General features: G+C 47.0%; 1 protein-coding gene across 2 annotated transcripts in view; it reads right to left on the reverse strand.

Moving 5' to 3' along the window:
- GPR107 (G protein-coupled receptor 107) overlaps nt 1-14,528 on the reverse strand; it is a 70,890-nt gene that overhangs the window by 32,858 nt on the left and 23,504 nt on the right. For both annotated transcript variants that reach the window (XM_060102491.1, XM_060102490.1), the window contains exons 8-13: nt 12,179-12,289; nt 11,695-11,828; nt 6,381-6,456; nt 3,892-3,965; nt 3,391-3,508; nt 240-370 (exon numbers count right to left, since the gene is read on the reverse strand). In XM_060102491.1, coding sequence (XP_059958474.1) covers nt 240-370; nt 3,391-3,508; nt 3,892-3,965; nt 6,381-6,456; nt 11,695-11,828; nt 12,179-12,289 — 644 coding nt within the window. The remainder of the gene's footprint in view (nt 1-239; nt 371-3,390; nt 3,509-3,891; nt 3,966-6,380; nt 6,457-11,694; nt 11,829-12,178; nt 12,290-14,528) is intronic.

Consider the following 14,528-nt stretch of genomic DNA (forward strand, 5'->3'; position numbering starts at 1 on the left):
CTACTAAAAGCCTGTGCCATATGAGCGCTATCACAATCTACTGGGAACTTGAAAGAGACAAAAATTCCAAAGTCCTGTCCCTGGAGACTAATTCAGGTGAGTCTGGGGCCCAGGAAGTTGTCATTTTTAAACAGATGCCCCGTGTGATTCTGACCAGTTTGGGAATGGCGGGTTCAGCCGTCGGGCTGGACAGACAAGCCCACAGTGCACACGCGGCCTCCCTCCCCGCAGGCACTCACCACACCACCGGGAAGAGGATGGCTCCACAGCACAGCAGGTCCACCAGAAACAGAGAATCCTTCCACAAGCCATACTCGGTCGTCCCCTCCTCAGTGGACTCTATGATGATATAGGCCACGTTTGCCAGGACCTGCAGGACACAGCAGTCGCTGAGGCCCCAAAGCATGGACAAATCTTTACAAGAGCAGCCCCGACGTGGGGGGGACACTGGGACCTAGAGGCCCCACCCTGGGGCCACAGCATGGTTTCCAGGTCCACGTGCTTTCGCAGAACTTTGCTTCCCTCCAATCAAGAAGTAGTCTCCGTGCCTCCTCGAGCTTGCGAATGCTCTGACCAATAGAGGGTGGCCGTGACTGACACGTCACTTCCAAGGCAGGTCACGCCAAGGACACTGCCCCTGCCTGGCTCTCACACACCTTTGGAGACCCGGTCTTATAAGAAGTCTGGCTACCCTGAAGCCGCCCTGCCGGAGAACTCAGGCAGAGAGAGAGAAGATGCCCGAAGAGTCCCCACAGTTCCCCCTTCATCTGACCAAGTCCTCCCAGCCCAGGAGACGGAGGCAAGTGAAGACGGCCCCTCCGCCGTCTACCAGAACTGCATGAGACCTACCGACCCACCCACGTGAGCCACTGCCGAATTCCTGACCGACAGAAAACGTGAGACAGAGTCAACAGTCACTGCGCTGTGAAGTCACTGAGTCACAACAGGGTGACGTGTTCTGCAGCCACAGACAACCGGGACACGCTGCTCTGCAGGCACCTTCAGCCTCAGCAGTGGCTCAGGTGCTGAACAGCTGGCACTTCACATCCCCTTCAGCCACCTCCTCAGGCCTGAGATCTCACGCATGGGGCCCCTGGCCCTCGGGGACAGATAACAGGACTCTTTTATCAGAGACCAGAGCGGCAAGGAGGGCCGGTTTCAGCCCAGTGGGTGAGTGGACACGTTGCTCCTCAGAGGAATAACCCGGGTCGGCCTGCCCCACAGAAGACGCGGCTTGGTTCTCCGCACTGAGGTGCGTCCGCGTCCACGGCCTGCTTCAATCTCCAAAGTGAAGGACATGCCTTGTACATTCGGTCCTGTCATTAAGCTCTTAGCATGTTATAAAAGTCCCTCAGCTGGCTAAACAGAGAGAGCAATATTTTTAACACTGTGGCACTACTGAGCAGAAGGGAGACATAATTTATGATATTCTTTCGAAGATTATCACTAGGTCCGAAAGCAGAGATCAGGATCCCACCTCTGTACTCCATGCGAAGTCCGTGGTCCCAAATACTCTGCTTCACGCTCTAAAGGGAATTCTCCACACTTGTACCAAAATGTGAAACCTGTCGTGCAATGACTTGGGGAGGGTAGTTTCTCGTTCCATCTAGGACTTATCAGTTAAATCATCACTGAAGCCCTAATTCACTTAATACAAATGCAAAAATTAGCTTGAAATTTCAGTCTCCCACCAACACCCAGCCTCTGGGTGCCTCCTGCAGCCCAGTCCATCCTAAACATGTGCATTTGTGGCTCTGTCCATGAAGACAAAGTGGGAAACTGACAGCTTAAATGTTTAATGCCATTTTGTCCTTAGTTCACACTCTTGACACGAGACACAAAATGTTCCCAGAGGCGCTGGTGTGGAACCAAGCGCCAATCACATTCTCGAAACTCCATTTCTACATCCCTCACTCCCTACTCAGAAACGCACAGTGGCTCCCCATGACCAAAAGGAAACGGTTTCAACTTTTCAAGGCTGGCGCTCGAGGACTTCCCAGACGAGTCCTGACACTTAAATACTCCTAACTTCCTTACATTCAGTTTTGTAAGTGGCCTTGTTTCCTCCGAGTGACCTGCCACGTAACCTTGTGGGGAACAAAAGGGGGGAAGCTGTGTCCCTTATATCACAGTTTAGGCTATGTGAGGAAGAGTCAAACTGGGGGGGAAGGCAGCGGCTCCTAGAGGGAAGGCGAGACGGGGCAGGACGGCAGGGGCAGGAGCACCCTGGTCCACCGCCTCCGAGCTCTGAGGCCTTGGCAGGCTGGAGAGCTCAGCCCGGCAGAGAAGTGGCCCCAGGGGCTCAACAGCCAAGACCTGCCCAGCGCCTCAGCATCTCCTGTACACGAGACAGCCGTGTCACGTTTGCCTGTCACGTGTCTTACCTTAAAACCTGGGCAAGGCCCATCTCCACCATAAAGCTCTTCCAGCTCATTCGAACTGGGGTGAATACCCTCTCATTGGAAACCTACAGCAGCTGGCCTGCATCATTCCCCTGACACTAGTGTGGCCCCTTATTATTGAACGTGAAGATGGTTTTGCCGCAAGCATTGCCAAACCGCCCATCACCAGAGTGGAGCAGGCCGACCTGGGTGCCCAGAAAGTTGTCCCTCTCCCACCCTCACCTGCCACACTGACTCTGTGCTCCAAAATGATTGGCTGATGAGAACAACTTTATCAAATAGAAGCTCCCTGGTCAAGCAGAGCTGAGGAGCTGTGCATCCCTGCTAGGACCTCTCTGTTTATTATGCGTCCCTTACATCCAGGTTCTATATCCAGTAAGACTGTTATACGTAAGACAAGGTTCCTCTCCTGAGGGGCTCACACTTTTATAAAGTTGGCTTCAGTCGAGGGCCCCAAACATATGAAGCATTTAATAAATGTTTGCCCCAATGTCTCATATTCTACCTTGTGGAAACTCAGTGATGTCATTCAGTTTTAAAATAATTTGTTGGGAATTCCCTGGCAGTCCAGTGGTTAGGACTTGGCGCTTTCACTGCCGTGGCCCAGGTTCAATCCCTGGGTGGGGAACTAAGATCCTGCAAGCCGTGCGGCATGCCGGGGGGAAAAAATTTGTTGATCAAATCACTGTGTACCCAAGCTTCTTTGTTAACAGGACCATCTTGTTACAAGGCAAACAGATTCCCTAACTTCTCAGCAGCTCCCTATTCACATGCTGGCTTAAAGATGGTAGATGGTGGAGCATCCCCCAGTGCAATGACCTGAGGTCTAGGTCTGTCAGAATTCAGAAAGAGAGGCCCAGTCTTTAACCCCAAAGGCAGAAGCGGGGGTTTCCAGGAGAAATGACTCCCTCTTCCCAGGCAGGCCTGGAGCTGAGCCCAGCTAAGTGTCAAGAGAGAACGAGGACAAGCAGGACGAGGGTTCCTTTACCTGAAGCGGGATGACGATCATGAAGATCTTTTTGTCTTTATCAGAAAGGATGTGCTTAATGAAAGCCCAGCCGGTGCCAATGAGCGCAATGGTGATGAACAGCAGGGCCCCTTTCAAGCTGCAAAGGAAAAAAATGAACAGATACCAATGGGTGTCTTTAGCGTCTCACTCTGAGAGTTCTATGATTTCACGCACTTCCTGCAAAAGACAGGTGGCCAAACTCAGGGAATCCACCGTAAGTGAGCGTCACTTTCAGGCACACGGTAGCTAGCTATGCACCCTGCTATCTGATCGGCAGGGGCACGTCGACGGCCCCACGTTCTCAGGTCGGGACAGCCACTACACGCCACACGCCTCAGGCCTGGCAGGAATCCGGCAGGCTGCCCTGGGAGGGCGGGGCCAGTCAACGTGGGGCAGGTCTCGTCCTACCACGGCTCCCCCAACTTGTCTGGCAAGCTACTTCGCGGGATGGGTGCTTCCTGTGTCACTCTGCATACTTACAGGTGAGTGATGTAGTACACCACAGCCCACCCTTCGATCGGGAAGCCCTGGGAGGAGATGTAGTGGTAGTCGATCTGCAATCAAACAAGTGCATTTCAGAGAGATCATCTACTACATGCCTTACACACAGCAGAACAGGAAATGCCACCAGAGGCCCTCATGACGGGGGACACCCGCTCCCAATCTGTAATGCTGAGCTTGCTGATGCACAGTGAAGCCTGTAAGTGCACTACGAATGTCAGGAAACTTGCGTCCTGACAAGGAACTTGACGCAAGGGTTCCATGTCACTAACACCTAGTCCGGGTCCCTCTCTTTCTGGCCGTGCCACGCGGCATGTGGGATCTTAGTCCCCGACCAGGGATCGAACCTGCACCCCCAGCATTTGAAGCTCAGAGTCTTAAGCACTGGGCCACCAGGGAAGTCCCAGGGCCCCTCTCTTGAGGCAGGTGATTCACTCTGGCAAATGGATGCCTATTCTTTTCTTTAAAATCTCCAAGGGAGTTCCCTGGTGGTTAGGATTCCAGGTTTTCACTGCCGTAGCCCAGGTAAAATAAAATAAAATAGAATGACGTATAAAACCACCAAAACAACGGGAGAGGCCATGGCAGTGAGAGGCCCGTGTACCGCAAATAATAATAATAATAATAAATAAATAAAAATAAAACCACCAAAAAACAAATAAACAAGAAAAAAGACCTCCAAATGCCACAGGTCTTTTCAATGCCCCAGTCAAGAGCTTTACCTTTCATAGCCTTGCTGCTTACATAATAAATCAGTCAGTAAAGTCAGTAAATAAATCTACGTGGAATCACCTAGCTTCAACTATGTTTTCTTTGGAAAAAAATCTGTAAATTTAGAGCTACCTGAAATCACCAGTGCATTTTAACTAAAGTGACCAGTTTCAGTAGTGGCCCAAATGCTTCCAGGCAGGACTCCCAAAGCTGACATCAGTTTCTTTTTTTGTTGTTGTTGTTGTGGTTTTTTTTACATCTTTATTGGAGTATAATTGCTTTACAATGGCGTTAGTTACTGCTTTATAACAAAGTGAATCAGTTATACGTATACATATGTCCCCATATCTCTTCCCTCTTGCGTCTCCCTCCCTCCCACCCTCCGTATCCCACCCCTCTAGGTGGTCACAAAGCACCAAGCTGATCTTGAAAATAAGAATTATAGTACATATCTTTTCACCAAAGTAGAAAATATTGTACAGAAGGATTTTTTTTTTTTCCTCTTCACGTTTAACTCTAGGTATATATTGAAGCATTCTGATCAACTGTAGCATAGAGCTCAGACTGGCTGGCTGTCTATCTATCTATCTAGTTAGGTATCTGTCTTAGGGTCAAAAGCCTCTGACTTATTTAATACGTCTTCCTGTTTGTGACATCAGTTTCTTTATACATCTTTCATTCCCCCACACGTGGCTGTCTAGATATGAAAGTGACTCAAGAATCTTATCAATCGTCATCTACATGGTTCCAGAAAGAATCTTTTACTTTACACCCAAATGGGAAATTATCCAAATAATTGTCATTTCTTGAGATTGTAACTGGCTATATTGTTACTTTTTCTATGACAATATTTTTAAGTGCAGTAGAATCTTGTGCACATGTCTGGAGACTGTCACCCTCACGTATGACCCATGGATACCTTGTAGGCCTACAAATCAGGGAAGCTGTGATCTTACTCCCATGGGCAGGCTCATTTCAATCTGCATCAGGACTAAATATTCAAAGCTTAATGTGACAAAGCGAAAGAGAGGCACGGACATATATACACTACCAAACGTAAGGTAGATAGCTAGTGGGAAGGAGCCGCATAGCACAGGGAATCAGCTCGGTGCTTTGTGACCGCCTGGAGGGGTGGGATAGGGAGGGTGGGAGGGAGACGCAAGAGGGAGGGGATATGGGAACATATGTATATGTATAACTGATTAATTTTGTTATAAAGCAGAAACTAACACACCATTGTTAAGCAATTATACTCCAATAAAGATGTAATAAATAAATACATACATACATAAATAAAAAGGCAAAAAAAAATATTCAAAGCTTAAGCTCAATTCTTATGCCTCAATCTTTAGAGCATCAGTTTTCTCTCAAATAAGTATCCTAACACTGAACTTCAAATCAAACGGGAACATGAGGGAATATTTGGAAAAATAAAGGAAGTCATGGAAACAATTCAGCAGATGGCACACTAATCTTAAGAAATGACTGGGAAAACAAAAACAAAACAAATAAACACCAACCAGTGTTCTGAGAAGACTCTGAGTCTGAAGGTAACGTGTGAAGATCTCAAGTCTAGCATTAGGGAGATTGTGATGATTCATCTCTGTGACCAGAGTCCCTCCCAGAGCAAAGGAGGCTTCATGACAAAGGTATTCTTTCATCTTTTATTTGATGTGTCCTGTCTTCTACTTTATTTTTCCAGACAGTATAGGTATTGTACATCATTTCGTAAATGACCCCAAAATACTAATACGTACTGCGTGGAACACCAAGGAGAGAGACTTGGTGAAAGGAAGGGCGGCCATCAACCAGTGAATCTTAAATACATCATTCCTATGTAAAAACAGAGAGAAAAGAATTAAAGGGATATTTCATACTCCCAAAGAACACATGAAGCTCCAGGCATCATATACTTATAAGGAGGCAGGAAATATAATCTAAGCAAACCACAAACATGAAGCTTTTTAAACAAGTGGTTGCTGGCAGCAGAAAAGGCCTGGAATGGAGTCCCAAGTCACCTCTACTATATAATTCAATGTTGTGAATGGAGCCGAGTTATGCACAATGGGTTTCCAGGCCTGATAAGATGGAAATCTAAACAGGCTGCCCGCTGCTTCTCCAGAAACCACCTTGGAAAGCCCGCAGAATCAAGAATGAGGCAGATGGATCTATGAAAATGGCATGAAACCCCCAAGAAGGCAGAGGTGATTAGACACAGCTATAGGGGAAATCTGTAGCCAGGAGGAGAGGAGGCTTTGGAGCCAGGCAGCAGGGCTGGTCAGAGAGAAAGCGCTGGGGTTGTGCCCCTCTCTCCCCCCTCACAGCTAGAACCTGCCAAACATAGCAGGACAGTGGCGCAAAGCACCCACTGCCCACCTCCCCCTACGGGCACGAGTCCACCTTCAGGCTGCCAGGCACTCAACTCCACTACCCCTTCTTGCCTCATCCTAGGAATTAACCTAAGAAGACAAACAAAACCACGATGGAGAAAAGTCCTAAAGAAAGCAAAGACTTGAGTAAGCGCTACAGTGGGGACTTCCACTTTCGGATATCAAGACATTCTGCAAAGCTACAGCCGTAAAAAACGGGAAACGGGTGTCGCATCAGACAGGTAAACCAACAGAATAGACTAGAAGGCTTATAAATAGATTCGTGTGTGTACAGAAGCTTGATAGTTAAGGGGATACCAAGTCAATGGGAAAAGAACAGCCTGCTTAATGACTGACATTGGGAAAAAATTAGCTCAAACCTATATAAGAAATAAGGAAAGCTGGATCTCTGCTTCACACTTACTTACAACCCAGGTGGAGTCTGCTGCTAAGCATAAAATACACATTTTGTAATCTTGGAGTAGGAATGGGCCTCTTAAGTTCCAAGGAGCACTGCCCCAAAGACTAAAATTAGATAGCTGTGACTCCATTAGTATGAAAGATTTTTACTCAACAATTCAACTGGGAGAAGAAATTTGCAATGTCTAAGACATGCAAGGGATTGAGATCCGAATGTGTGAGGAATTTATGCAAAGCAACAAGAAAAACACAGAAAATCCCACAGAAAAATATGCAAATACAGGCAGTCACAGAGGGAAAACCCAGAAGGTTAACATGTCTCTGCAAAGATAATTCATATCACTGATATTCAGAGAAATGCAGAAGAAAATGAAGTACCAGTTTATACCCGTCACACTGGCAAAACATAAGGTGCCAGTGTTGGCACACGTGTAGTAGGAGCACAAGCCGGCACAGGCACGCATCCTGGCGGGCAACCGGCGGCACTTAGCGAAATTAACGGAGAGCTCCCCGACACCCAGGGCACCTCCTTCCGAGGATGTACTTCAGAGGCTGCAGACCCCTCCGGGGACAGGAAGAAGGGTGGATCATGACAGCACGGGGAAGCAGGGAAATGAAGACAACCTAGGGGTCCACCATTAAGGGGGTGGGTGGGTGGAATGGGGACGCGCACTGTGGATGACATGGACGCTCACTGTGGCTGAACAGTAATGAACTGGACATGCACGCAGCCACGTGACTAGATCTTAAAGAGGATATTCTGAGTGAAAAATGTACAAAAACAATACCTACAGATGGAACAGTTTATATAAATTAAAAATACATGCAGGGCTTCCCTGGTGGCACAGTGGTTAAGAATCCGCCTGCCAATGCAGGGGACATGGGTTCGAGCCCTGGTCCAGGAAGATCCGACATGCTGCGGAGCAACTAAGCCCGTGCGCCACAACTACTGAGCCTGCGCTCTAGAGCCCGCGCGCCACAATTACTGAAGCCTATGCACCACAACTACTAAAGCCCGCACGCCTAGAACCTGTGCTCTGCAACGAGAGAAGCCACCACAATAAGAAGCCCGCGCACCGCAACAAAGAGTAGCCCCTGCTCGCTGCAACTAGAGAAAACCCACGTGCTGCAGTGAAGACCCAACACAGCCAAAAATAATAAATAAATAAAATAATAAATTTATTTAGGGCCTCCCTGGGGCGCAGTGGTTGAGAGTCCGCCTGCCGATGCAGGGGACACGGGTTCGTGCCCCGGTCCGGGAAGATCCCACATGCCGCGGAGTGGCTGGGCCCGTGAGCCATGGCTGCTGAGCCTGCGCGTCCGGAGCCTGTGCTCCACAACGGGAGAGGCCACAACAGTGAGAGGCCCGCGTACCACCAAAAAAAAAAAAAAAAAAAAAAAAAATTTATTTAAAAAAATATATGCAATACCAATAAACATTATTTGTTTACAAGAATACACGAATAGGGCCTCCCTGGTGGCGCAGTGGTTGAGAGTCCGCCTGCCGATGCAGGGGATGCGGGTTCGTGCCCCGGTCTGGGAGGATCCCATAAGCCGCGGAGCGGCTGGGCCCGTGAGCCATGGCCGCTGGGCCTGCGCGTCCGGAGCCTGTGCTCCGCAACGGGAGAGGCCACAACAGTGAGAGGCCCGCATACCGCAAAAAAAAAAAAAAAAAAGAATACACGAATATCCCCAAAACACATATTAAACGCATCCGAGTGGCTGGCCGTGCGGGGAAGGAACGGGAGAGGGGACAGGAAGTAAAACAGGAGAGGGCGTGCACAGAACGATAAGGAGGGCGTGCTGTGCGCTGACGCACACCCAGCACACCCAGTTTCCGGATGACTGGTTTCCTCCCTGGTACTTTCCTGCTCCAGTGCCTACCTACTTGAAGGTCAAAAGGGAAGTCAAGGCCAGAGAGTCTGTCCCTCCTGAATAGTAATGAGATTTACGCAGAGTGCAGAACCGTCAAGGGCTGTGCTCACCACACGCCCTGGCCACCAAGGCTCGCGGTCCAAGTTACAGCACTGATGGCTGGGCCGTTATGTGAATGAGGGAAAGACCTCGGGCTCTGGAGCCACACCGACCTGGCTCCCATGCGGGGTCCACCCTGACGACCTTCATCTCTCTAGGCCTCAGAAACCTCTGCTGAAAATGGGCCAACAGTGGCCTCAAGGAGCCGTGACATCCAGTGCCTGGCTGGGCAGAGAGCAGGTACCAAACCGATCAGCTGCCCGCGTGCCCCTCCCACTTCCCCGTGCTCTGGGGCCTATGACAGAGCCACAAAGGCACAGCAAGTCAGGCTGGGTCCCAGGGCCAGCTCTGTCGGGGGATGCTAGCCATGTCTCTCACTTCCCCCCTCAAGGCCTCAGTAAGACGAGGCAGAAAAATCTCTCAGTTCCCTCCAGCACTAAGGGGCTACAAGTCTCTGAAATGCGCTGGCAGCCCTGGAGTCACATCTGTGACGTGACTCACGTGGCTGGCTGTGAGCCTCCAGGAAAAACACGGGGATGGGGCAGGGGGCTGAAATGGCACGCTTCTGTACACACGCTATACTTCCACAAGGAGTGTAAAATACGGTGTACAAAGTAGGTCAGCCGCGTTTAAACACAGATTTCAAACTGCTGCCATGAGTTTACATAAGTGAACCAGTGACAGTGACTGTTGCATCGCTAAATAAAGGGAAATTAAAATACCACTGAACATCTGGCTCAGCTATTTTGTATGCCCCTCATCTTTGCACGGCACCCTCATCTGCAAAACACTCTCGTACACATCATTTCAGGGGGAATCACATAAGAAAACTAAGGCTCTAAGACTGAGGGGAAGGCAGGGCAGTTATGACTGTCCCAGTTCTGTCGCCGAGGAGAAAGAGGCTTAGAGTGAAGGAAGGCACACAGGCAGTTAAGAGTCACAGCATTTACACCTGAAATCAGGTCTCCGACCCCTAGTTCTTACTTTTCTAATAACGGCAAAAGCAAAACTTTCTTTAAAAAAACAAACCAAACGCCACCCCCCAAACACCTCTTATGGCCTGAATTTGTAGGATTCTTTTTTTCTTATTAATGGCTGCCTGATCTCCAGTCCAAACATGATTATGCAGGGTTCTTCACAAGTAAACAAGACACAGTTCCATCCAGTGGATGTACAAGATTTACAACAAACAGGAACCAGCAACCACATCCAGCAGAGCCCAGTACCCGAGCTGAACACGTCCACTAGAAGGCAATCTGGCCACCAGAGGTTAAAGAGATCTCAATGTGTCCCACTGCTCCAGAGAAAGAGGTGTCTGGTACTTGGGAGTGCTCGATTATTGTCTGAATTTAAATCCATATTATAATACCGTATTCACATACCATCATTTACACAGTTTGTGGGCCTTATACTATAACAAACACTTCACACTATTTTTTAACTGAAAATGAGTATCCTGTTTTCCATTTTGGGGGATGGACACAAACACGAGCTCCACACATATGCTGCTGCTGCCCTCAAGTACCAAGAGACCAGGAAGTTAAAGCCTCAGGGATTTTAGAAGAAAGGCCAAGAGTCAGGCAGGTGGGCTTTGCAGAGGTTTTCTCAAGTGATGATCCTCTGGAGGTCGGTATGTACCCCGCCCAGGCTCTGGGCAGGGGCCTTCGGTGCTCAGCAGCAACTCCATGCTCCCACCAGGCACTGGGCTGTCGTCACTTGTCTCTTAAGAACAAAGAGCCCCTGAATGGGACCAATGTGTTCACTCTGAGTCCTGGACTCTAGTGTCCTCGCTATGGAAACGCTTTGCTTATACATTTTATTTTGCTTGTATAGTATTGAAATATTTGGATTTGCTTTTTAAACAAAGCAATGGGAAGTGAACAAACACCAAGGCATGCAAAGGCCTCCCAGGCGGCAAGGCTCCTGCACGGCCTCCCTTGGTTTTGGGGAAGATGCCCTTTTTTTTTTTTTTTTTTTTCCCTTTTTGCGTTATGTGGGCCTCTCACTGTTGTGGCCTCTCCCGTTGCGGAGCACAGGCTCCGGATGCGCAGGCCCAGCGGCCATGGCTCACGGGCCCAGCCGCTCCGCGGCATATGGGATCCTCCCAGACCGGGGCACGAACCCGTATCCCCTGCATCGGCAGGCGGACTCTCAACCACTTGCGCCACCAGGGAGGCCCGGAAGATGCCCTTTGAAGAGAACAGGATCGCTAGTGCCAAGTGCTCCAGGTTCAGAAAACAGCAAAAGGTGAAATTATATAAATCCCCGAACACTCGTGGATGAAGGGCTCAAGGAGGTGATAATTTACCGTCGTTTTCGAAGGATGTGAATCCAGATGGTCCCAGAGAGCAAAAAGAAAAAGGCCATAGAAATGTATAATTTGGGGAGAGGAATTTCTCCCGCTGAGAGGTAGCTGTCAGGATTCTTCTCTGTGATCTCAATCTGAAACCAACATGACATTAATTTTTACTTTTCAGAAACAGATCATCCCATATTCAGCCATCTGGAATCTTAGCTGTTTCACGGAAGTTCAAGAAAGTGAGTACCAGCAGATAACACCCACATTCTTAATGCATAGGCTGAAAGTATAAACACATCCTAAATCGCTTTATATTTTCTTATTTATGAACCCTCTGCTGAAGTATCCTGCCCACTGGCATAAATGTTATTTTGGCCACATGTTTCTCTTACTCTGGCTTAAGTGTTCTTAAGACTACTCTCATGAAGAAATAACTGTCTCCCATTTTACACGGCTGACAACACCCACATGTGAGTTTCTGTATGGTACTCACATCGAGGCTGAATGAAAACTTGTCATTAGACCGTATTTCACTTCCAGGGCATTTATGAAAATAAAGACTGTAGAGGCCTTCTTGGTCTTCAGTGCTGATGTTAAAGAAAAACTGAAAGTGAAGAAGAAAAAAATTTAAGCGTACCCAAATCCTCGGCTAAATTTTTAAATCTTAGAAATAAGTCATGAATACCATGAGCAGATGAAAACAGACTGCTTACTTAGATTAATCAAACTGTCCCAAAGCAGAGTTTAAATAGATGTTTTCTTATTCTATGATACCCTCCTAATATTTTGTTATAACAATTTTCAAGCTAACAGAAAGGTTAACAGAATTATACAGTGAATACCTATGTACCCACTACCTAGATTCTACAATTAACAGTTTACTACACTTGCTTTATCACATATTTATCCGTCAGTGATGGGTACCCACTACCTAGATTCTACAATTAACAGTTTACTACACTTGCTTTATCACATATTTATCCGTCAGTGATGGGTTTTTGCAGAAGTCTGCAGAGCTAACCTAAGATACAGTTTTCTAGTTTTCAAGCCAACATATTGTTGTTTTGCTCTTTGGTAAAAAATACTTCTGAGAAAGAAAGGAGGTTCATCTGATACTTGAAAAGTTAAAGGACCAGTATTCCCTCATCAAAATTTACCCATATGATTTTAAACAATAGTAACAGAGGCTACAATTTCTACATTTAGACATTTTTCTTTGTTTTCAACATTATTTCATGTATTCAAATGAAGTTTAATGTAAATTTTAAAATGTATATATATAAAAAGATCACAGAATGTGACACCTTAATCAAGTCCAGAGAACGTTTTACTCAAAGCCTAAAATATACTGTTTAGGGTTACATATATAGGTGGTAAACTATGAAGAAAAGTGAGGAAATGGTTACGATAACATCTTTCACGATGGGGGTTACTCTAGAGTTGAGAAGAGCATGAGGGCCACAAGGGGGTTCTGGGGTGTTGGCACTGTTCTAGTTCTTGTCCCAAGTGATGGTTACAAAGGTGATTATTTATAATTACTTGTACTCAACATAAGTACTATACACTCTTCTATAGGTACTATACCTCAAAATTTAAAAGAATGGGGGGAAAAAAGAGACATCTGACAAGAAGACGAAAAGAAAAGACCAAGAATTATTCAAGCTGAAATTATTACCGAAAAACCATGTCCCAAACTCATCACTGTAAAGTGAGAGCATGTATTCTTGCCCACCCAAGGTAGCCACAAAAAGAAAACTTTTCTAAACATGTAATTTTAATTACAAAAGTAAGACTCTCATGAAATTTCTAAAAAATATTTTTTTAAAAAATCAATAGAACCATCATGGTGGATCAGAGTAGAGACCTGACACTTGAAGGAAAAAAAAGAAAACAAAATAAAGCAAAAATGAAAACGTTAGGGTTGAGGTAAGCCCTGACAGTCCCTTTCCAGCTCTAGGTAGACAGACTATCAGACCTCCTCTGTGGATGGAGCAGAAAAGCTCGGAGTGACTGTGCTGCCCAAAACCGGGAGGACACTGCGTAGCAGAACACTAACGAGCCGTCTGCTGGCTTCTTTACAAGGACGGGGGAGGCCAGAGAGAAAGCGAGCTGCCCATTCTGTGTGCCGCCTGTTCTATGCATCCCAAGAACCCTATGCACTGGCTGCTTGAGGCAATGTTCTGAATCACCACGAATGCTGCTTTCCCCTCAGTACTCACCTTGACACAAAGCACTAGTAACTGACAAATGTGTATCCTATAAATGCTTTCCTTTTGTGACTTAAAAAAGAAACATTCAAAATGCTTATTTTATTAACAAACATTTTAAAGTGAAGGAAAGAAGACAGAAAAGTACCTCTTATATTTTCTTAAGAAGGTAGTAAAGCAAAGTGATTAAACACATGGGCCTTGGAGTCAGACAAACCTGGGTTTGAACCCTCCCCTTCGGCAAGTTACTTAACCTCTCTGAGCCTCAGTTTCCTCATCTGTAAAAGGAGAATAATAACAGTACCTAATTCACAGACTGTTAGGAGGATGAACTGAGATAATGATGACACATAAGTACTCAGCACGATGTGTGACTCACTCATTCATCTCCGTAATGACAGATGGGCAGCCTGTTATGGGCCAGGCCCAAGACGAGGAATTTCATATACAGCAGCAATAAAGCAGATAGAAATCCCTGCCCTTATGGCTACCTTCTAAAGGGAGAGACAGATAATAAATACAATAATAAGTACAGGTATACCGTACGTTGGAAAGAAGCACTAAGGGAAAAAACAGAGCCAGGGGCGGGGCAGGGGGTGCTGTGTTTAAAACAGGGCGATTGGAGTAAACTTTGTT

This window comes from Mesoplodon densirostris, chromosome 6 (genome assembly GCF_025265405.1).
Source record: "Mesoplodon densirostris isolate mMesDen1 chromosome 6, mMesDen1 primary haplotype, whole genome shotgun sequence".
In the NCBI taxonomy this organism is placed as follows: Eukaryota; Metazoa; Chordata; class Mammalia; order Artiodactyla; family Ziphiidae; genus Mesoplodon; species Mesoplodon densirostris.